Below are 24,645 nucleotides of genomic sequence, written 5' to 3' on the forward strand. Positions count from 1 at the left end.
CTGGTCTCGAACCCATGAGCTCAGACAATCCTCTCACCTTGGCCTCCCAAAGTGCTGGGATTATAGGCGTGAGCCACCGTGCCCGGCCTAGGTCTGGTCATTTTAATTGATTGATTCAGTCACAGTCACCTCCTTCCCTAGCAATAAAGCACCTCTTCCCCACTGCCTAGACAAACGCTGTCATGGCTGCTGCTCTGTTCTGTGTCTCCTGCCCAGCCAGCGTCTGGAAATTATCTGAGGACCTGCTGACTGCTTACCTCCCAGCTCCCTGTGCTGTGTTAACCCCTTGGTCCACAAGGCAACAAGCATTTGCTCTGTTTCTTGGCATTCCTTTTTTCTCTGATCAAGCCCCTGACTCCAGGAGTCTGCATTGACTCATTTTCTCATGGAAATCTATTTCTGAAGACACAAATGGGACCATTTGTTAAGATGGTCTTAATGGCAAGGATTTTTGTGAAGGACATTACTCAGTAACCCCAATTCTCAATCCTGCTGACTTTGTCTGGCTTGAACCTTGACTCTCCAGTTTCTCTGCGGTTCCTCTTGTGTTTTCCCTGCATATTTCCCCACCCCCTTTCCACCTTTTCTCAGGGAGCCCTTTCTCTCCCTGGGGAGGGCTCCCCAGTCAAGCCTTTGAGGAGGCCACTTACTTGAGGGATGTGCTCAAACTTTGCCTCAGCAGGAGCCAAGTGCTTGGCCAAGACAAGCATTTGCTGGTGCAAATTCCTGTTACAAGCATTTGCTGAGGCACTGGCAAAGGGAGAGTGCTTTGAGGTCAGGAAGTCTCTCTGTCTCCTCCTTCCATGTCTCCCCTCACCAGCCCTTTTCAAATTCTCCATAGTGTATGCATGCATGTGTGCACACATAGCACATAGCCCATCCTTTTGTAGTTGGCTGATCTGGTCACCCAATGTTTTGGGAGTGTACTGAATCCCCACCTTTAATAACACTCCCAGGCTCTTGTAGCCTGGCTTTTCCCCATTTTCAGCATCTGTGTTTTCTCCCTTTGCCCTTTCACTATCCAATGATGAGACTCATCTGTGGAAGAGTGAGAGGATGCAGTTCGGAACACATCCATCTTCTTGGTGCTCTCTGGTCCTAATTCTGTCATAGTGACTGGGTTCTGTCAGCATTATGCGTGCATATGTGCAGATATTATGATGAATTATCTTTAGCTGGTGTTTACTGAGCTCTCACTTTGTGTCATACCCTATGCTAAGCATTTTATGGGAATCAAATCATCCCATTTAATGCATACAATAGCTGAGGAAACCAGGACTCAGAGAAGTGAAATCATTTGTTGAGGTCACATAGCTAGTAGGGACAGAAGGCAGAATTTAAACCTAGACAGTGCTGACTCCAGAGCCAGTGTTTATAACAGCTACATTTTACAGCTTCCAGGCCCAGTTTAGGAATAGGGAAGCTCTAACTCAGTGACTGAGGAGTGCAGGTGGCTAGAGTTGGTATTTCCATTGGAAGTATATTCCTGGAAGCCTGTGCAGTGTAGTCACCAAACTAGATGTAGGATGTATAGTCATCTCAGAGTGGAGGAAGCACCATGTGGTTGTCTTCTTCTTCTCTCCCCATTGGGTGATTACCTCCTGTACATGTGGAACCCATTCCCTCACTGCATGAATGAGTAGGCCCTCCCACTCTCCCTGACCGGGCCAGTGTAATCTGCAGGCCGAGAGTACGCACTCTCTTGTGCCATCCATCTGTGGAGACTGTGACTATCTTCTGGATGGCTTTCTCTGCAGCTTGCTACTGCTCACAGCATGGGCATAATATTTTTAAGGTGGTATGATGCAGAAGTTGATAAGGCCATGATGAAAAGACATTAGAAGAAGCAAAGTGAAGGTTAGATTATGCAGTGTTTAGAGAAGGAAGTAGAAAAAAAATTATCCATGCTCACTCCATGGTATCCACCAACTGATGTGGGCCTGCTTTCGTAACTTGGTCTTACACCTCTGACTTTAGATAAAACCTGGTGCTTTCTGCTCTTGCTGCCTCTTGAGACAGACCTGCCACCTTATTGCACTATGCAGGAGGTGTGGTGCCCACTAGGGTCATACATAAGGGACAGTGTCGGCCTCTGTGGTCACAGGCCTCCCTGGGTTCATACCTCAAATTAGGAGGTGTTTTAAGCCAACAAAGTACAAGGAAACCGTCCAGATCAGAATAACTAGTTCTCAGAACTCAGCCAACACTTTGGAGCTGAGTGACTGTGATCCTGTTTTTCTCTCTCTATGGTGTGGGTAGTACATCCCCTCTGTTTTGGGGATGATTTGGGAATCAGGGGCAACAAGAAAGACAGCATCCTGGAGAAATAGATACTGCTGGGGCAGTGCTCTGGAGCCTCCCTGCCAGCTTCAGCATCTGCAGTGAGAGAGCCTCAGAGCTGAATCTAGGCTGGAAGGACAGGAGTCCTTGTTTCACTGCTGCTGCGGACCACATGCACTTTGGGGTAGGAGGACTATTTCTAGGACTGCTGGTTTTGGTTTCTCTTTATCCAGATGTGTAGGCAGGCATGTCCTGTTTTGCCCCCCCCCCCACAGTCTCTGACTAACTGGGCTCTCCCTTAACTTGTCTGTAGACCCCAGCTTTGATTCTGAATTCTGTTTCTTTTCCTTCTCCAAGAAAAGTTTAATTTTTCTGTTATTATTATTATTGCTATCATTGGTACTATTTTAAGACAAAATCTACCACTGATCATTTACAGAAAAAGTAGATAGGCAGAAAGGAAACACCATAATCCTGTCCAGAGAGAACCACAGGCATCACCTTGATATGTATCCTTTCAGATCTTTTATTTCATATTCATGTTTTCCAGCTTAAAATCATTCTAGGTTGGATGTGGTGGCTCACGCTTATAATCCCAGCACTTTGGGAGGCCGAGGTGAGAGGATTGACTGAGCCTACGAGTTAGAGACCAGCCTGGGCAATTTGGTGAGACCTCATCTCTTCAATAAGTCAAAAAATTAGCTGGGCATGGTGGCACATGCCTGTAATTCCAGCTACTTGGAAAGCTGAGGCGGAAGAATCACTTGAGCCCAGCAGGTTGAAGCTGCGATGGCTGTGAGCATGCCACTGCACTCCAGTCTGGGCGACAGAGGGAGAGACACCAACTCAAAACAAAAACAAACAAACAAACAAAAAAACCATTCTAGCTAGGCATGGTAGAACGTGCTAGTATTCCCAGCTACTCAGGAGGCTGAGATGGGAGCATTGCTGGAACCCAGGAGTTCAAGTCCAGGGCAACATAGAGAGACCCTGTCTCCTAAAAACAAACAAACAAACCTCATTCTTAGCAGTATATTCTGAACATCTTTCCACGTCAGCAGATATATTTCTGTACCATTGTTTTCAAACTTTAGAGAATGTGTTCAGTAAAAGCAACTTATAACAAAAAAATGGAAACAGCACATAAAGGTATAAAATGCAAAGTCAATCTTCTCCCAGGCTTTCTCTCTGAAGGGGAGAGGGGGAGTACCTTGGTATCCCTACACAATTTACATATTATGCTTTTTTACTTACACAAACAGAAGCATTTTGTTCTCATTGTACTTTTGTTTGGATTAATACAATTCTTGCAATTCTTTCCAGACCTTTGTATATAGCCATATCCTTTTCTTTTTATCTGCTGAATCATAACTTACTTAACTAGTCTTCTACTGAACATTAATGTTTCCAATTTTTTCTTTCATATAAAATGCTTCAGTGAGAATTCTTATATGTAAGACTTTGGCGTATGCTTGCTATATTCCTGTAGGGCACAATTTTAATAGCCAAACTGTTGGATCAAAGAGAATGTGCATTAACATTTTTTATAGATATTACCAAATTGCTCTCTAAAAAATGTAACTTTATTTTGAAGACCAGTTCTTGCCTTCTGATTTGTCTTCAGCCTTCCTGGTGAGAGCGTGACTTTGTGGGGGCTGTAGCATCATCTTTGTGGGGGCTGTAGCATCATCCAACTGCCTGTTTGGTTTCCTCTTTGGAGTGGCCCAGTCTCTTCCTGTTGTGGCAGTCCCTCCTGCTTCTTCTTCCCCCTCAGGACTTTGCCCCCAGGTTTTTGTTATAGTATATGTTATAGTTATGGTATATTCTGGGGTGGGGGATGGTAGGTCCCACACTTAGAAGCTGACTTCTTGGACCCTTGCCTCCGTTGATGGTATCACAGTCCTCTTGGGTGGCTATTGGCTGGGAAAGGACCCTAATGTTTTGCACAGGCTGTTTCTTATACTTCATTATTGTTGTTTCCAGGGGCAGCTTAATCTTTAACCTCAGAGTCCGGAGCCCAGGTTTATGGAGACTTTGTTGTTTGGTAATTGGACAGTCATGCACTGGGCCATCAGTGGAGCTGGTTGGGAGGGATGTTAATGGCACCCCATTAATGAAATGGCAATTAAAATTCTTTGGACATGTTGTTTACATCAGTCTGCCAAATCTAAGCGAAAACCCTCCAGCCACGGCATGGAAAAGCCATCGGATTTCACACACATGCTCATGGAGAGAAGTGGCCTTTTTTTTTTTGATTGATTGAGACATTTGAGATCATGGAATGAAGTAGTTAAGTTAAGGGCAGCAGAAACATTTGAAAAAGCATTAAAAAAACCCCATAAACTTCTGACTCAGTGAAAGTCCTCTTAAACAATTGCTGCTCCTAACTTGTCACCATGACATAATGATGATGATAATGGTGGGAGTTTCTACCATTTTGGAACACTTAATAGTTGCCAGGAGGCATTACCTCACTTTGGTCACCTAACTATAAGAGGTAGTTGTTATTTTCTCAATTTATGGGTGAAGAAACTGATTCTCCAGAGAGGTTTAGTAGCTTGCCCAAGGTGACATAACTTGTAAGTGTCAGTGCCAATATTCACAGTGAGGCTGTCTGACCTGAGAGGGCTGTGTCCTGAGCCCACTGCTCATTTTTCTACCCGCCCCAGCACAGCCCATCTGTCTGTGGTGGTTGCCTCACTCCTGGCTCCCCATGACTTTCTGCTTCTAACTTGAAGTTGGCAAAGGGAGCAGTAGTACAGACACAGTTTCTGTTGCTAGCTCTTCCTTTGTTGGGATTTTAGGAAACCTTCCTTGCTCCATTTCCTGGGCAACAGGGAACTCCAGTGTTGAATCAATAGTACAGTTAACTGGATAGTTAAAAAAAAAATTTTTTTTAAAAATTTAGATTCATGGGATACACATGCATATTCGTCACATGGACATATTATCTAGTGGTAAGGATTGGACCTCAGGTGGACTGGGCAATTTTGATGTAGTCCTTGGTTGGGTGTGTGTGTGTGGAGTGGGTGGGACAATACATATATATATCTGTCTGGAGTTGAGGCAACATAGAAAGATAACTTATTTCCCACCATCCCCAGGGAGGGTAGAGGTAATAGTATTTAGAGTCTGAGGGCTGGTGGCCATGACCCTTTTGGTAAGAGGTCAAGGTAATTCCCTGTAGAAGCCAAGCAGAAAAGCTGTGGGCCCCAGAAATCTAAATATTGATTCAAGAAAGCTTGCCTCTGGCCTCCAAAAATAGGGTAATAAGGGGCAGAAGAGAGCGATTTAAGGCTATTTTTTTTTAACACTGCTAAAATGTTTTGATTCCGTTTATGTGTCCACCTGGGTGTCCACCAGTCTTTCCTGAGGGTGTGACCAGTGGTTCAGTTCACAGGCACTCACACCTGTTCCCTGGGGCTGCTGGCCCTGCGAATTGGGGTTCATTTCATCTCTGCAGGTCAAAGAAGTCACAGGTGGGTTATCAGTCCAGTTGTTCTGGGCTTGTAGTTTAGATGTACCAGATCAAAGGCTTAGGTTTATTTCATTGCATAAATAGGGAGTCATAGACTTGGGGCTAGCTTGGGAGATTATCTGAGCCCTAGGCAGTCCTGAAGAATGGGCAGTGGAGGGCAAAAACAATTTTAGAGCTCAATATATGCAGACATTGTGCTGAACACCGAGGATTCAATTTTAAGTAAGACAGACTTTGTCCCTGCCCTCATGGGGCTCCTAGTGCCAGTATGGTAGAAAGACCTCATGGAATGAAGCAGGCTGATTAGGGCTATGATAATTATTACTTCCTGTTTTGAGAACTTTGGGAACACTGAAGACTATCACTTCATGTAACCTGGTGGTCAGGGGGATTAGGGAGAGACATTATTTTTACATTTTCTTTTTAAGAAATTTCAATAGTTTTAGTGGGGTACAAATGTTTTTGGGTTACATGGCTGCATTATACAGTGGTGAAGAAATCCGGGCTTTAAGTGTGCCCACCACCCCCATCTGTGTGCATCATACCTGACAGGTGATTTTTCATTCCTCCCCTCCTTCTCACTAGGGAAAGGTCTTAATTCAGGGGGTCAGACTGAGATTTGAACTCAGAACTTACTCTAAAATGCTTAGAATTTAGAAACTTAGGGACTTTGATCACTTTTTTTTTTTTTTTTTAAAGAGAAAGTTGTTTAGATTTGTATCCTCTCTGTCTCTGTCTCTCCCTGTCTCTTTCTGTCTCTGGAACCCTGGGAGGGATTCCTAAGGTTTTCTGATGTCTGTATTGAGTTTTACCCAATGGCCTGCTCAGGACTGATTTTTATTATCTTAGTGACTAAGGCACTCATCAGAATATTTGTTATAATAATAACACTATAATTTGTTATAATATAATCAGATTGCCTTGATTTCAAAATGATACTCTATCACTTACTGTTATGTGAAACTAAGCACATGACTGAGACTTTCTGAGCTTTTGTTTCTCCATCTGTAAAATGGGAATATTGATATTCATTTCAAAAGCGCTTTTTGGGAGATTAAGTGACATAATATATGTAAAATACTTAGCACAGTGTTAGCTACTATTAGCAAGTGCCTCTCGACATTCTCCATGCTTTCTTTGTTGAAAATACTCAATTGTGCTCCCAGAGAAAGTCTTTTCCTGGGAATATGCCACCCAAATCTTATTATCCTTTCTACATTGGGAAGATATGTGGGTGTGTTGCTTGGTGGGGAAGGGACTAGAACTTATGTGGTACCTCTCCCTCTTTCTCATGATTTCTCATCCAAATAGACAGGAACATTCCCATTGTGTTTTACTAATCAGGACTTGAAACTTAAATAGTGTTTGTTGCTTAAGTAAAGGGCTAATTAGGAGTCTTAACTAGACCCTTAATTGACTTCTTTTTTTCTGTTTTCACTCCTCTTTGAAAACAAGAGAAAAAAGACAAGAAAAGTTAGAGTTTATTATTGGAGTGTTAACCTTTAAGGAGCTAGCCCATGGTTAAAGTACACTATATCCCCTGTATATGCATCCCTCCCCAAGATATAGCCTTGTCTGCCTCTCCATTGCATCTTCAGTAGCCTGGAATCTCCATATTTAGTGGGTGCTCAGTAAACCTTTGTTGGACGAATACAGACATAGCCTAGGTTCTAGCCAGACTTCATTATTGCTGCTCTCCACACATTATTGCTGCTCCGAATTTTCCTGCTTCCCTTCTTTTGCTTATACTTGAAGTATGTCTTCCAATCATAGCCCTGTGTACTTTGGGTTGGAGTTATTTGTACCTTGTCTTATCTCTCTTATGAGCCAACAGGTTCCTTGTAAGCTTCGGTCCTAGTTTCTTCATTATTGAAGAAACGCTGCATTTGGTACACCATATGTGAGCAGTTATCTAGCACTTGCAGTGGTCTCAGTAAATGCGGGTTAAAATATTTCCTTATTTAATGCTTGTAACACCTTTATGAGATAGGAACTATTTAGTCCCATTGAATAGATGGGAAACCTGCAACCTTAAGAAATTGAGGGCTGGGCGTGGTGGCTTATGCCTATAATCCCAGCATTTTGGGAGGCCGAGGTGAGAGGATTGCCTGAGCCCAGGTGTTCCAGACCAGCCTGGGCAACTTGGTGAGATCTCATCTCTACAATAAATCAAGAAAAATTTGCTGGGCATGGTCATGTGTACCTGTAGTTCCAGCTACTTCGAAATCTGAGGCGGAAGGATTGCCTAAGCCTAGCAGGTGAGGCTGTGGTGACTGTGAGCAGCATGTCATTGCACTTTAGCCTGGGTGACAGAGTGAGACTCTGACTTAAAAAAAAAAAATTGAGTAACTTGTATCACTACAAAGTTTGTTGAACTCGATGGAATTAAACTTGTCTCTAAGACCTTGTAGACCTACAGCTTTGCCTATAGGATGTGCAGTCCCCAGGGATATCTTGATGTTATGCTGTGCTTCTCTGTTAAAGAGTGCTGCCGCCCATGGAACTGGATTTTGCAAAGCAGGGACATGGGCTGATAATATTCATCTTTTATTTCTTAAAGATCTCAAAATGAACATATATACATGATCATCTTTGAACTTCAAAACAATCTTAAGACTGTGATCAGGAATTATGGTTCCATTTTATGGATGAGGAAGTGAAAGCCTGGAAAGAAGTGACTGTAAGGGATAATCCCAGGTCTTTCGACTCTCAGCCAAGGCTCCTCACAGCATTCTCCATTAATACAGTAAAAGCAAAGCAAAACAAACAAAAAACCCCAATAATTGTTAAAAGTAGAAGATGATTCTTAGGGAGGTATCTTCTGGCAGCAGGTTGGGTTCTTTTCAGGAAGTAGCTGTGAAAAGGACTGACTTTAGTACAGAGTCTTCTGGGGAAATCCTATTTCCCAGGAAATCGTGCGAGCCAGAGCATCCTGTTCCTGTTTTTTTTTTTTCTATCCCGTTGTTTCTTGAGTGTTGCTAACAGAAAGGGGACTGTCTCCTCATACTAAAGGGAGAAGAGAAGTCTTCCTCTTTGATTCCTTTCTTTGTCTCTTCCTACAAATCTCCTGGGTTCCTTGGTGCCCCATACCCACCGGACATTGCTTCCTGGGAGGATTTCTGAATGAGATTTCAGTGGAAGGTTCCAGATAGGCAAAGAAGCAGCCCACTTCAGAAAGAAGAGATCTAGACTCAAACCCTGCTGGGGGAGAGATGGAGAGATTAGAGGTGAGAGATGGAGAGATTTAACTGTGCAGAATGACTACTTTCTGTCTTGATTTATCCCTGAGGATTTTTGATTTGTTTCTTGTTCCTGGAATATGCATTACTATGATTTCTTTGTCTTCCTTTTTAGAATCCAAGCCCAGAATTTTATTTTCTTACCTCCTCTTGTTCTCTTCATTCTTTTCCCTCCTCCAAAGGTCAGGTTTTTGATCAACCAAAGATAAGTGTGAAATGCCATATGTGGCTCCAGGCCACAGAGATGTTGGTGCTGGTTTGCCTGACTCTCCTGGGTACTTAGTGGTCCCGCTGAGTTCAGTCATGGCTGGTCCACAGAGCCTTCATGTCTCATGCTTCATCGTGGTGGCTTGTTTGGTGACTGCTTTTTCTATCTGCTGTTTCTTGGGTGTTGCTAGTCCACAGGAGGCTGTGATCCAAATACTTCTTGGACCAGAAAGGGCATGGAGGATGAATCCAGTTATTTTCCCAGCCTCCAGGCCAGGAATAAATTTTCATTATCCAAAGAAGACTGCTTGTTTAAGATCTTCAGAGATGAACACTTTAAAAAGAATACTATCTAGTCTTAAATATTTCCGTGGTTAAGACGGTTATTTGAATGCTTAACCTAAAAACTAAATTTTAACTAAAGACTTTTTCTTATTGACATATAGAGAAGGAAAGACCAGTTTCTTATTCTGCTGACTTTGACAATTTCTTTCCTTCAGAAAGAATCTGACTTTCAGATTTGTCTCGATATGTGTACACATTCCTGAACTTTGAGACAGACAACCCTTAGTTGTGACCACAGGGACATCAATAGGCAGGTGTGGAGCAAATAGAAGCCCTTTTTGTCCAGTGAAAGATGGAAAAGACTGTTTACAACTCAATCTTTGGTCATAAGTGATAAACATTTAGGGAATCTGGATAAAGGTGGAAATTCATGTGAAAATTTTTTTGGATCTGAAGTTATTTCAGTATAAAAAGTGAAAAATGATTTTTTTTTCAAGAAATGATTTAAATCTTAAGTTCTTTGTTGGTTTTTAAGAAGTTGATGAAACTAGGGTGATGGTGCATGCCTGTAGTCCCAGCTTCTCAGGAGGCTGAGGTGGGAGGATAGCTTGAGGCCGGGAGTTCATGACCACACTGACCTGGACAATATAGCCCTTGTCTTAAAAAAAAAAAAAAAAAAAGGCAATTGATGAGTGTGAGAAACAAGTTTAACATGCTCTCATTTCTCTTTTGATTGCTGCTTCAGCAGACTTGATATTTCAGCGGCCTCCCAGGGATGAAGGGACCCTGAATCTCATTCAGGAAGCCAACCAGATCAAGTGGGGGTGGCTTGGTGGGCACTGGGAGGTGTAGCCCTTTAGGGTTATCCAGGAGGCTGTCAGGTTAGAGGCGTCCACCAGAGAAGGAGAGGGAGGCCTGAGGGCAAGGAGCACTGATACTTTTTGGGGTCATGGTACAGGGCTGAGAGAGAGCTGAAAATGGAGCAAGGTCTGAGCAAATGATGAAGGGTCTGTGATCTCCAGAGCCTGCTGAGCTGGGGACTGTCAGTCCTGGGGCAGATTCACCTTGGAAGAGCTTGCAAAACACTTTCACAGCTCCTTTCTCATCAGAGCATCAGCGCATGGGAGCAAGGTGATGCCGTTGGCCCAAGAACACAGTTCATAAATGGCAAAGCCAGGATTTGAACCTATCTTCCTTCTTTCTGAAGTGGATGACATTTCAGTGACTATAATGCTATAATAGCAAGACCTGGGCACATATCACAATAGGAATTTCCCCTGGCATTTTCCTGTGTGAACCTCAGGCATGTGGGTTTTAGCTTGTTCTAGTTATCACCAAATTTCCATCTGTTTTATAGCTCCATGGGCCTGGCTGCTGTGGACTGTTCCTAGTGGTGGCAGGGCCACCCCATTGCCTCCACACCGGGATGTTTGCTTAGTTGGGCCTCCTCATGAACCAGAGACTCACTAAAGTAGGCTTGACTTTGGGAAAGAAAGGATGATCTAGTCTTTCAGCCTTCTAATGTTGACTTCCTACAAGAAGTCCCAGAGACTTCACAACCACACAGCGGTTCTGACCCACTTTTGTTTGACTGGGCTGCAGGGGACACTGTCTGCAGCTCTACCAGCTTGCACCCTGAGGGGGAATGAGCTCAATTATGTAGACAGGTCCCTGTGAGGCTTTTATGCAATGCTATTATTAATCTCATGGAGCATGGAAAATATATACATTTGGATCTTTCTGCCCTATTTTCATCTGTTGATGTTCAGGATGGTGGATCACAGGGGTGATGCTTTCACTGATGAATTAAAAGGTTAGTTTCCCTCCAGCCAGGATATTTCTGTCTTTCCCTCTCTCCCCCTCTTCCTCCCCACCCCCATCTCCTCCAGGACTCTGCTCTGAATTCCACAGATTGTCATGGCGTTGGCTCGTGGAAGGGCAGGAGTGTGTTATAACTTTATTTTCTTAACTTTTGCTTTTTTTTGGTACAGAGCAGCACTTTCCAGAGGTGATGCTGGGGGAAGAGTTTCTTAGCCTGAGTCTGGACCAGGTGTGCAGCTTGATATCCAGTGACAAGCTGACTGTTTCTTCGGAAGAGAAGGTATGACTGGGCTCTTTGGGAATATAGGAACCTCACTTGTCAATTGGTCAGGGGAGGGATTTGTGATTTAGTGAGATCTTTTCTTTTTTCCAGAGAAACAAAGCATGTATTTAAGAAAACATCTGTTTAAACTAAGGCAAAAAAGGCTTTCTGGCCCATGACCACTACATTCTGGACTCTTTAAAGAAGACATGACAGTGATGATGCCAATGATGACAAAGCTGCCTCTATTTCCTGAATATTTGCACTTGCTAAACACTATGCTAAGTGCTTTATGTTCTTTGGTTCATTCCACCTTCACCATAGCCCTGTGAAGCAGGCTTTGCTTTGTCTTTATATTACAGAAGAGGGAACAAGTTCAGATTTCTCTTCTACCAGGAAGGATATCTTTACTCCAGGAGATGTAATCTACTATAGTAAAAATAACATGAGCTTCAGTGTTGGTCAGGAGGGCCCATACCTTGGGTAAGGTACTGTGCCTCTCCTTTGTTTTCTCATTTATAAAGTGGGAATAATATTATTAGAACATATTCCATGGGGAGATTAAGTGTGATAATGAATGTAACATGTCTGGTATAGCTCCTGGTATCTAGTAGATGTTCAATCTGTGTTAGCTCAGTTTATTATTTACCCTGTACCTGGAACTAATCCTGTCCTCCTCTGTGTTCCAGGATAGCACTCACCTTGTTCTCTTATTGTGTGCAGTTAGCTCTGAGCTGATTGTCTTCCCACACTCAACTGTGAGTTCCCTGATGGTACAGACTACATCTTCTGCATTTCTGTATCTTCAGAGATGCTCAATAAATGTTTCTTGAATTATCTTAGCCATTCTTTGCATGTAAGCTTAAGGCTCTTTCCTGAGGGAATATTTAAGGAAAAACCCTTGAAAAGGATTTTACATCAGAAGGGAAATTGTGTCCACATGTCCAGAGAATGGAGTAAAATTCACAGACCACTGCCTGTCATCCTGGAGGAGTTTGACCAGGAAAAAAAACATTTATTTGTTAGAACTGTGGGCTTCCCTGAGACTTGTGATGGATCTCCAGAAGGTGACTGGCATAATAAACCGGGTTCTCCCTTAGGCTCAGGGAGACCTCTGCTTTCACTAACTCTAATGTGAATCACCATCTCCATAGGAAAAATGCCGCTGGCCAGCCCATAGGCTCTGAGTCTTAGACTCAGAAACTGAGAGGATGCCCTTGTTCTTGCCAAGCACACTTACTATCTTCTCTGGATTTTGCTACCAAATTGGCACACCTTGAAGAAATGAAACTGTCAGTTGATTGGCTGTGTGAATGTTGAGATAGCTGGTCAATTTAGGGCCTACTTAAGCATGTTGTCAAGTGTAGATTGAGAAAATGGAAGTGCTCATATAAGTAGCAGGTTTTGAATCAACTTGGAGGCGTTTGGGTTGAGAGTAAGGGCACCTTGTTATGTTGAATTCATGCTGGCCCATCCTGCTCTGAAACCATAGGAGGTTTTCTTCAAGTGAGGGCTATTCTATGCTTGCTGTGTCAGGAAATGGGTGGGATAGCTTGTCAGTAGGGTGAGGTGGTCTGGATACCACTTGGGCTTTGGACTTAGGCAGATCTGTTTCTAGTCTCTGCTTGCTGACTGTATGACCTTGAGAAGTTACTGGTCTCTTTGCACCTTAGTTTTCTTAAATGTAAAATGGGAATTCTAATAGTACTTCCTTTATAAAGTTGTCATTAGAGATCATGGATGCAAAATACCAAATTCAGTGTTTGGCAGGTACTCAATAAATAGCAGTTGTCATTGGAATTGTCATAATCCTCTATTTTGAGGCATCATTAATAATACTGATGATGGCATCAATTTCACCACTGATAATGATAAAATATGCCCCTGAGTTAATTGCATCTTTCCAGAAGTGAAGAGACATGACTTTAAATGTATACATTTAAAAAAATTGTCTGTAGTGTTTCTCAATAATTTATATCCTTATATATGAGTTGCTTTTTCTGTATAACCAGAGTTTGGAGTATAGGCATTTTTCACATTAATGAAGTTCTGCATTATGTTTGGCTCTTAGAAATTATGCATAACTTCAGAATTATGTGCTGCTTTGCACAAAGCAGATTATTCACGCACTTGATCCCTCTAGTACCTTTAAGGTTGGCAGTGTAATTTTGAGGCTTATCAAAGAATAGCAAAGAATAGTTATATTTTCCCTTAATTGATCACGTATTGCTGGAAGTTAAATAGCTGGAAGCTTCTGACAATTAGATGTTTTTCATTTGAATTTTAGTCCTTTAGGCTTTGAAAATTCTGTGTCTGTTCCAGGAGATTTGGTGATTTCTATTCCCTTTAATTACATTGTGTGTAATAAGCAATCTCTCACATGCATAATGGCTTTTGCTTTCAATACTGTTTTATAGTGGAATTTTAAAATGTATTTGAAGTAATATTAGGATCTTAAGTTAAAATCCATCTGCATATAATGTTAAATTTGCAGAAAACTCAACTGAGTTGGTGATCAAATAGCTTGCATTCAGCTAAATCCACACTTGAGCAGCACTATCAGCTATATTATGACTTACTGTCTGCCTGCAGCCTATAGGTTTCTTTCAACATAGATTATAAGATGCAGCCAGACTTCAAATGTTAGAATGTGAAAAACACGTGCATCTTAAAATAGAGGGCGAAACCACCACCCAATCACCTTAATGTCTTTCCCCCATCAAGGGCAGGATTTAAAAGAATTCAACCAGGAGCAGCAAGGGCCATTTCCTTGCTAAGCTATGGTGTGGCCATGTGCTCTTTGAACTATGACCAGGCCATGTTTTCTTAAGTTTTGGCCCCCTTCCCTATCTTGGGGCGGTGAATCTCCCCTCTCTCTCTCTAATTTAGTTTTAAATAAGCTATATTTTATAATCGAACTTCTGTGCAATTCTTTGCAACTTTCTCCCAGCACCAGATCTCACATCAGATACCTACACCCCCGGCAGGTCTAAGCTAACATTCTGGAGGCCCCCATTGGGGGTGTGACCTAACAGAGGGAATGTGGTATTTTACTATTAATGGTGAGTATAAGCAGCTGTGGCCAGACCTAGGCAGCTTGGTTCTTGGAAGTTTGAAAATATGGTTCTATGTCAGAGTGGCTGGATTCGAATTCTGACTCCCCTTCTTAAACAAGCTAAGAAACTTGGGGTAGTTATTTATCTCCCAGCAGAATGCATGCACCATATAGTCAGGAATTTTGTCTGTCTAATGGTCACTGCTAGAGTGCTGAAAGGTTCATGATAGACACTGAAAAAATATCTGTTGAATGAATGTATAAAATAACCTCTTCAAGGCTCAGTTTTCTCATCTGTAGAAGGTGGGTAATGGTCATAAAGTATCTACCTGGTAGAGTTGTTCTGAGGATGAAATGAGGTGGTATATGAAAAGTGCTTAGAATATAGGAATTGTTCATTACCATAAGCTACTCTTATTATTGCCACTATTATTATTGTTACTGCTGCTGCTACTGCCAGTTATAACTGTTAACTGGAGCCTTTCTCAAGGGGAAGCCCTTCCCAGTGCCTGTATTGCTCTGGACTGTTGGCATGACCTGGGGCCTAGTACCTAGAAGGCGTGGAGAATGGTGGTGACCTTGTGCTCCCCAGCCCCGCCTGAGCCTTTCCCAGGGCTCAGAGACTGTCCTTCTTCCAGCATCACTTGTTTTTGCCTACTCCTTATCTCCTTCACTGTAGTCCAACACCTCAAGGGCTGTGAGTGTGCCTTGGTCATCCTCGAGTCCTGAACAGTACTTGACACAGTGCCCAGGAGGCACCATGGAGGGGATTGGCAGACATTTCCTGAGGGAGTGAAGAGTCAGACTGGGGATGGACTCTGTACTGAGCCAGCTGAGGTTATGGGCATAATTTCAACAATTTCCCAGAGAATAAAGACAGATGGGGGAGCCAAAGGGCAGGAGTGGGCATGGATCTTTGCCATGGTTTTCTTGTTTTTCCTTTATGTGGTTTTTGTTTTAAAATTCCTGTTATTTGAGAGAGGATAAATGGATCTGGTAGGAATCACACAAAACCATTTAGTTCTTTGGGCAGGACCTTCCCCTCCCACTCTACCCTGAAGATAAAGCCAGACACAGAGGAGTAAGCCCCTCCCAGGTATCTGACTCTTCCACATGGGAGGTGTTACAGGGTTAGAGCTGTGAGCCCACAACCTGTTGATTGTACTCCCTGTTGAGACACGAAGTTCAGCTCTGCCCATCAATATCCTCAGTGATGCAGGGGGCAGGGTAAGCAACCATCTGGGACAAACGCATTCTAAACAAAGAGATAGGACTCTTGTGTTCTAGCGCAGTTTTGCCACTGAGTTGCTGTGGGGGCCTAGCAAGTTAATGGACTTCTCTGAATCCAGCTGTTAAATATGTATCTTTGTCTCCAGAATTCCATACCTTCCTGTGAAATACTATGGAAGCTTCTCAGAGACAGCTCTGGGTGAGTACTAACAGGGAAATGGCCTACCTTTTAGGCCAGGAAGAAACTGGTTAAGTCTCTTTAAAAAAAATTAGATTAGTGCCAAGCATGTTCTATAATGAGAACTACAGGTTAGTTTCTCTGCGTTATCACATTTTAAGATGTGCTGTTGTCTTCTGAAACTGTAGCTCAGGGGCCACCTTATCTCTTGGGAGGGATTTTGTCTCCCAGGATCACTGGTGCTGCTTGCCCTTCTGTCTGAACTCCTAGCCTCTCTAACTGGTGCTTGTGGGTTGCAGACTGGACAGCCTTGGCCAGCAGGCCGGGCATGAGCGTTGTCTGCCTAGGCATGCCTTGATGACTGAGCAGGTACACCCTGCTGCTCAGGCTGAGCTGCTGGCAGCCCTGCCTTACTCTCATCTTAGTTGGGTTGCTGGTTTCTCAGCCTTGCACACAAGGGTATGGCCTGGGCCTCTGGAGAGGCCCATTATCCTTTGGAGAATGCAATTCAATAACCACATAAGTGCAGAATGCCCCAAAATCTACTGTGACCACCCAGTGTTTCATACATCATTTCTTTTTTTTTTTTTGAGTTGGATTCTCACTCTGTCACCCAGACCGGAGTGCAGTGGCCGCTCCTAGCCACCACAGCCTCGACCTACTGGGCTCCAGCAATCCTTCTGCCTCAGCCTTCCAAGTAACTGGAACTACAGGCGCACGCTACCACATTCGGCTAATTTTTTTGATTTATTGTAGAGATGAAGTCTCGCCAAGTTGCCCAGGTGGGTCTTGAATCCGCGGGCTCAGGCAATCCACTCACCTCAGCCTCCCAAGGTGCGGGATTACAGGCTGAGCCACCAAGCCCAGATGACACATCATTTTTTTTTTTTTTTTTTGAGTTGGAGTCTCACTCTGTCACCCAGACTGGAGTGCAGTGGCCGCTGCCGGCCACCGCAGCCTTGACCTGCTGGGCTCTGGCGATCCTTCCACCTCAGCCTTCCAAGTAGCCGGAATTACAGGCATGCGCTACCACGCCCGGCTGATTTTTTTTTTTTGATTTATTGTAGAGATGAGGTCTCACTGCCCAGGTGGGTCTTGAACCCGCGGGCTTAGGCAATCCACTCACCTCAGCCTCCCAAAGGCGCGGGATTACAGGCTGAGCCACCGAGCCCGGCTTCATTTTTTTAAAAAGTGAAATTTGTATTGAAGCAAGTTCATAAAAAGAGAACAATAAAAAGTGCACAACTCAGCGTTGTACAGAATGAAGCACCTACATGACTGGCATCCAGATCAAGAAACAAACCCTAGAAACAAATCCCTTTGTGTTACTGCCCTCAACCCTGGGAAGGGTAACTACCATCTTGACTTCTTATTCCTTAGATGAGTTTTACCAGTTTTGGAACCTTATGTAAATGGAATGATGGAATAATGGTGTGAGTATGCTTTTGTGTCTGACTTCTTTGCCCTGCATACTGTTTAGCACACCATTTCTAATCCTCACAACAACTTGCAAGGCAGAGATTATTGTTTCCATCTTGCAGAGGAAGAAACTAAGGCTCAGAGAGGTGACACAGCTTGTTAACAATAGATAGCTTCATGATTTGAGGCTGAGTGTGTCTGCCTCTCCAAGTTCCTGCTCTTAATATTAATGCACCCCCACCCCAACAAGGTTACAGGAATGAATGATACCTAATCATTACTATTCAAGGACTCATTGTCTGGTGGGAATACAAACTAAAATGTGTTCATGGTATGTGGCCAGGAGAAGTAATTGCTTAAAATCAACATTCAAGGAAAACACCCTAGAATATTTTTTTCCAGATTCTTGTATGGGGAAGGCATCAAGAAGATGGTAATAGTTGAGCAAAAACCTGGAGAATGAGAGTAGAATTTTGGAAAGCCATTAGGTTAGAAGAATAATAGAAATACAGACATGGAAGTTTGGAATATCTTATTGTGCTTGGGGGAAAAGCAAACTTTGTGAAGAGAATCAAGGGTCTTTGATGGGGGATAGTGGGAGATAAGGTAGGGGAATTGGAGTAGAGGTCTACAAAGAGGGTTAAGGAGTGAGAAATTTCTTCTTTAGGTCAGTATTTGCCCAACTGTGTCCCATAAAACCACCTCTTGCTTTTACATAAAACATTGCAAGATGTTTATAGGTGTTTGAGTTTTTTTTTTAAAAGTGTTTTCAGGTTAGATACATTTAGAAGACACTGGCTAAACAAAGTAACCAGGCTTCTTTACAGCAGGACTTGTCAGAGCTTTAATGTTAATGAGCTTTGTGAATTTTTAAATGAGATTTGGGAATATAGTATGATGTGTTCCTCTGGTTCATTTGTCCCCTGAGCCTCTTTATTACAGAATGCCTCCTGCATCTAGTACTCTTAGGAACACATTATAGGGAAGAGTCTTTAGGACACCTTTCTTTGGTTGCCCCAGATATTCTAGTGTTTATTGTATCTGTTGATCTTTATTTTGTTAATTCATTTTTTAGTGATTTATAATTTTTGATTGTGACTTCATCTTCAGAGGGTGTTATATGCATGGGAATCTAGGTTGTCCTGGGCTGTGGAAGTACCCCTGTAGGGCAGGTTTATTGGTTAGGAAACTGTTTTGTATTACCTTTTGTCTTGGGTATCCAATATACCAACTGGATAATGTCTGTATGTGGCATGCACCTGGGTTCAGATTTCTTGAAGGTATAGTTTTTATTCCCTGTCTCTCCCCCAGACCCCACTCCTTCAGGCTTTCTTCCCCTTCCCCACAGCAGATGGAGAGTCCATCTGGTTCTAGTTTTACAGCTGGGGCAAAATGTGCACAAGTATCCTGTGGCCTTGGACCCTCTATCCAATGGGACACCAGCCTACAGCCATTAAAGCCTATATCTGAATTGTCCCTGTGAGCCATTTTGGCCTCACCTTCCATGTAGCTCCCTGGCCTGAATTCCTTCTCAGTTAAAGGACTGAGGTATTTACCTCTTGCTTTTACATATGGCTTGAATCTTTAATTTTTGGTAACACATCATTTTCACGAGTTTGCAGCTCCATTCACCATATTTTCTGGCAGACATTCTCCACCCCTATGTCAATCTGCATTCATCTGCAGGGAATGAGTGAAGTAGCCTCAGCCACTCTGGTTAGACAGGCAGCCAAACCAGGCTGGACCTGCACATCCTGAGTAAAATGGGCCGTCCTGGAGCACTTATCCCTGCCACTGAAGTAGTCTCAGCTTGTAGGCATTTCTGTCGAACTCTTGTGCTCCAGCCCTTTTCCTTATTCTTCACAGAATCATAGTGGAAGCCTGTTTTACTGTCTGTATGTTGTGGTTGAAAGCTAAAGAACCGTTTCCAGGCTAGGTGATATCTCTGTTTAGTTTTCGCACCATTTTTTTTGGTTATCAGAAGTCAGATATTTCGCAGTGCACTGTTGTAGGAAAAAAGAACCATATGCACATTCATTCACCCATTTTCATAAATTTATTCATTCTCTGAGGTGGCAGGTAATGTATTAGTTACAGGAGAGACACTGGCGAGCAGATAAACTTAAGATACCTGCCTTTGTGGAACTTTTAGTCCCATAGAGGAGACAGATTTTATCATATATGCACACAAATAAATATATGGCTACACACTGTGAGAGTGCAATGAAGGAAATGTACAGTGTGCTGTGAAGGTGTAGTTTGAAAGTCAGTGGTTCTAACTGCTGCCCTTTCACCAATTAGTTGGGTAACATTGAGTATACTACTTTGTCACTCTCTGTCTCACGTTCCCCTTTTGTAAGTGACTATAGCTATTTCACCAGGCCCTTGCGAGTCTGGAATGAAGCAACTACAAGAAAGAGCTTTTAAGTGTGTACAACCTTAAGATGACGGTATTGTCAGAAAAACATATGCCACAGAATAGGTTCCTAGTGTCTGGGGAGGCTTCAGGCCAGCACATCTCCCAGCCAGTCGTGTGCTAGTAAATGTTTAACAACTGGCTTTCTAAAAATCATTTGAAAAGCTCTGATTCATTTGCTGATTTCCACAGTGTAAATATTTCCATCAAGGCTGACTTCAAGCTACCAGTGTCCCATGTCACTAGATGTAGAGCTGGGAAGAGACATGCACAGTGAGTTCCAGCTCCAGCACTCCACTGCTCCTGGCTCTCCCTGGTCCTGTGTGTGATGGTGAGGTGGGAGTGTGGAGAACGCAACTCTTGTTAAGCTTTCATTTAACAAATTAAAGCAGAACTCTGACAGAATCATTCCTGTGTCTAGAAGCGCTGCCTTATTGATTTAAATGCATGGCTCATGGCAAAAGATTGGCAAATGCCATTGCCTCAATCCCTGGGAAAGGAACAGGGTAACCAGGGATGATGTCCCAGGAGAGAGTGGAGGGTTGTAATTAGAATTGTAAGTTTAAGAACTCATTTTCCTGACCCAACAGTCTGTCCAGGTTTTAAAAGCAAATCATGCCTCTGAGATCCAAATTGCATAACGCTTGAACTTGGACTTTTGGAGTTAGCAGTGAGTTCACATCCCAGATCTACTACTTTCTGACAGTGTGACCTTGGACAACTTGCTGACCTCTCTGAGGCTGTTTTCTCATCTGTAAAGTGTGAACAGTGACACCTACTTCACAGAGTTTTTTTTGGTAGATTTAATGAGATTATGAATGTAAAATGTCTAGCACTCTGCTTGTTGTTATGGATAAAAATTAGTCCTCAAATTCTGAGTAACAATCAGGTTCATGAGCAGGAACCTAGTTTTCCCCTGATATTATCAAAATTAGTTTCTTTTCCCCCTTCCTATGTTTTGCTGAGAATCATCACTTAATTGGCTTTTCTACTTGCCAACTCACCACCCTGCCTTTTTAACTTGAGTCCCCTTCTTGATTCTCAAAACACATTTTGAAAGCAGGTATAAGTGCCTCAGGACAGCTCATTTTACTCAGAGCATGCTGGTCCAGCCTGGCTTGACTGCCTGTCTAACCAGAGGGGTGGGATGGAAGAATTGGGTTCATCCGGTATTCTCTGGCCAAGGCTTGTACTTACATCTGAAGTGTGGTGAGCCAGGAACTATGAAATCTGATTTTTCTTCACCTCCTTTTCACATAGCAACCTTGTAGTACCCAAGAAATTGGTTCTAGCACATTAATCAATGGGGAAATGATGGTATTTCTTTGCTTAAAAGTGAAACCCTACGTATGCCTGTTGACAGCTGATTATTTCATCAGGGTCTCCACTTAGATTTCATAGACCAGGGGTTGGCACACTTTTCCTGTGAAGGACCAGCTAGTAAATATTTTAGACTTTTGGGTTATGTCTTCTCAACTCTGCTATTATAATGTGAAAGCAACCATAGATAATATGTAAATGAATGAATGTGGCTTTCATCCAACATAATTTTATTAACAAAAACAGGTGGCAGGCTAGATTTGGCCTGTGGGCTGTAGTTTGCAAATCCCTTTTTAGCTCTGAGATTTGGGTAGATCACTTAATAAGGCATAGGAATATCTACTCATTGGGTTATCTCAAGAATTCAAGGAGATAATATCTATGAAGAATCCCTGGGGTCGAGTTTGGTGGCTCAGCCTGTAATCCCAGCACTTTGGGAGGCTGAGGCAAGTGGATTGTCTGAGCCTGCGGGTTCGAGACCAGCCTGGGCAACTTGGCGAGACCTCATCTCTACAATAGATAAAAAATTAGCTGGGTGTGGTAGCCTGTAGTTCCAGCTACTTAGAAGGTTGAGGCAGAAGGATCCCTGGAGCCCAGCAAGTCGACGCTGGGGTGGCCGTGATTGTGCCGTTGCACTCCAGCCTGGGTGACAGAGTGAGACTCTAACTCAAAAAAAAAAAAAGAATCTATTGATGGAAGGACTGTAGGAAAGGATTTTAGGTACATTGAGGGCTAAAGTGAGTTAGAAGTTTATTTGCTTGTTTTTTTGCCAAGCATGAAATCTTAAAGAAAAAAATATGTGGCCTTTTCTAGCTGCTGAGAAGGTCATTGTTGTTGTCCAGTGCTGTGGCTTTCACAGCTGAGTAGGTAAACAGCGCAACTAAGTGGAACCAGTTAGACAGGTCAAGCCAAAAATAAAGATAAGGTTAAATATCGACTTGGTAGACTCAGCTTGCTTTTTAGCTTTCATAACAAAAGTTAAGCTGGGTGATGGGGAAGGAGTGATCAGGAAATGCCATCTACTCAAGGACTTATAGTTCACTCTTCAGCAAACTTTGTCAATTACCTACCTGGTATTGTGCTGGGCAGCCTGGGGATGAGGAGGTGCAGACTGAGCAGGTACACTTCTCACTCTGCAGAAGTGCACTCTCTAGTAAAGGGAGTAGAAAGAGGTGTGGATAACCACAGGCAAGGCAGAAAGGGGCTGCCCGCCACCTAACCCAGCAAAGCCAGACTTTGTTATCAGCTTTGGACTTTGCCCTACTGGCCAAGATTCCAACCCTCTCTTCCCCAGCCGGGGCAGTTTCCACCCACCTCCTTCCATGCTTATTCTGAGCTCATTTTCCATTCATTTATTTAAAAAGCATTTGGGTTTGTACTATGTGCCAGCAAATAAGACAAGATCCCTGTTCTTGTAGACCTTAAGGGCTAGTGGAAAAAAAAGCTGTTTACAAAACAATGCTATAAAGATGAGGGACATAGCTCTATGAGTAGACAGATAATTAAAAGATGAACTAGACAAGGAGGCTTTCTATGGTGTGTGGATGCTTATGTTTGTACACATGTAGATTATATTGTGCAGAAATGGGAGCAAACTATACGCATATTGCTCCTTTCCTTTTGTTCTGCTCCATTCCCTTCCCTTCCCTTCCCTTCCTTTTCCTTTCTAACCAATTCCTTTCTGATTCCTTGCCAAATTCAAATTATGCTCATCCTGACTTAGTATATATTTAGGAAACAGGGCCAAGTATTTTAGGGGCAAAACATCATTAACGTATCAACACACAAAAAATATAGTTAGGTTAAAAAAATGGAGTGTTTTTCTCCCTGGCAGATAAAGCATTCATTTTAACTTTCTGCCTTATTGTAGATTTTGTTGTAGTTTTTTTTCCTTTTTCCCTTAGACTCTCTTTTCTTTTCCTCTCCACTTTTCATATTAAAAAATTTAAAACCTATACTCAAGTTTGGAAGAACAAATATCTAGATACTGTTTGCCTAGTCTTCCCAATAGCATTTTTTTTCCTTTGCTTTGTCTCTCTACAGATTTAATCTCTCATTTTGCTGAACTATTTGACAGTAAATCACAGATAGCAAGAACCTTCACCCCTAAATATTTTAGCATGCATCTTCTAAGAACAAGGAAATTGTCTTCTCTAGTCATAAAACCATCATCATACCAAAATAATTTAGCATTGATACAGCAATATTATCTAATGTATAATGGGTATTCAAATTTTCCTAACAGTACCCCCCAAAAGTTCTTTATAGCTGTTTCTTTTAGACCCATAATCTAATCAAGTGTTACACATTGCATTGGTTGTTGTGTCTATAAACCCCCTTAATTTAAAACAGTCTCCCTGCTTTTATAATTTACATAATATTAATTCAGGTTATCTTGTAGAATGTTCCAAATGTAGAGTTGTCTGATTGTTTCCTCACTGTGAGATTCAGGTTAAACATTTTATTTTTATTTATTTATTTTTTTATAATCAATAATTTTTATTATGATATTGTGGGGTACAGTTAAGGGTTAGGTATACAAATATGTTTCGTTCAGGCACCCTTGTTAATAAGAGGTGTTTCCCCGTTCCATTCCCAGACAGATATTTGCTGCCATTAATCCCATCTCCCCCCCCCATAGTTTCCCACTACTGTCAGTCATTTTCTAATAGTGTTACATTGGATGTTCAAGGTCCATTAAATGAGTGAGAACATGTGATACGCAGTTCTTTGTTTCTGTGAGAGGTCACTAGTATTATAGACTCTAGTTCCATCCAGGTTGCTGCAAAATTCATGACTTTGTTCTTTATTATGGCTGGGTAGTATTCCATCATGTATATGCAGCACATTTTTTTAATCCAGTCCTCTTTTGATGGGCAGCATGGTTGCTTCCAGGTTCTTGCTATGGTGAATAAGCTGCGATAAACATACGTGTGCAGGTATCTTTTCTATAGAGTGATTTGAGTTCTTCAGGGTATATTCCCAGTAGGGGAATTGCGGGGTCATATGGGAGGTCAATATTTAGAGCTTTTAGGAATCGCCATACTGCTTTCCACAGAGGTTGCACTAGTTTACACTCCCACCAACAGTGTAGAAGTGTTCCCTTTTCACCACACCCTCTCCAGCAGCTGTTATTTTTTGAGTTGTTGATAATAGTCATTCTGACTAGAGTTAGGTGGTATCTCAGTGTGGTTTTGATTTGCATCTCCCTGATGATTAGTGAGATTGAACATTTTTTCATGTGTCTGTTGGCTGCTCGGATGTCTTCCTTTGTGAAGTGTCTGTTCATATCTTTTGCCCATTTATAATGGGGTTGTTTGTGTGTTTCTTTTCAGCACGTTTGAGTTCCTTGTAGATCCAAGATGTTAAGCCTTTGTCAGACCTGGTGTTGGCATATACTTTTTCCCAGGCTGTAGGCTGTCTCCCTGCTCTTTTGATGGTTTCTTTGGCTTTGC

At 42.5% G+C, this 24,645-nt stretch overlaps 1 protein-coding gene across 1 annotated transcript in view; it reads left to right on the forward strand.

The window, feature by feature from the left end:
- The window catches only part of LOC103251311 (kelch-like protein 3), a 39,541-nt gene extending 23,627 nt beyond the window's left edge, over positions 1-15,914 (forward strand). The window contains exons 4-5 of the mRNA XM_021708491.1: positions 11,481-11,590; positions 15,804-15,914. Coding sequence (XP_021564166.1) covers positions 11,481-11,590; positions 15,804-15,914 — 221 coding nt within the window. The remainder of the gene's footprint in view (positions 1-11,480; positions 11,591-15,803) is intronic.
- The last annotated feature ends 8,731 nt before the right edge of the window (positions 15,915-24,645 follow it).

The sequence above is a fragment of the Carlito syrichta genome, unplaced genomic scaffold (assembly GCF_000164805.1).
Source record: "Carlito syrichta isolate Samal-C Ts95f unplaced genomic scaffold, Tarsius_syrichta-2.0.1 Scaffold138967, whole genome shotgun sequence".
Taxonomy (NCBI): domain Eukaryota; kingdom Metazoa; phylum Chordata; class Mammalia; order Primates; family Tarsiidae; genus Carlito; species Carlito syrichta.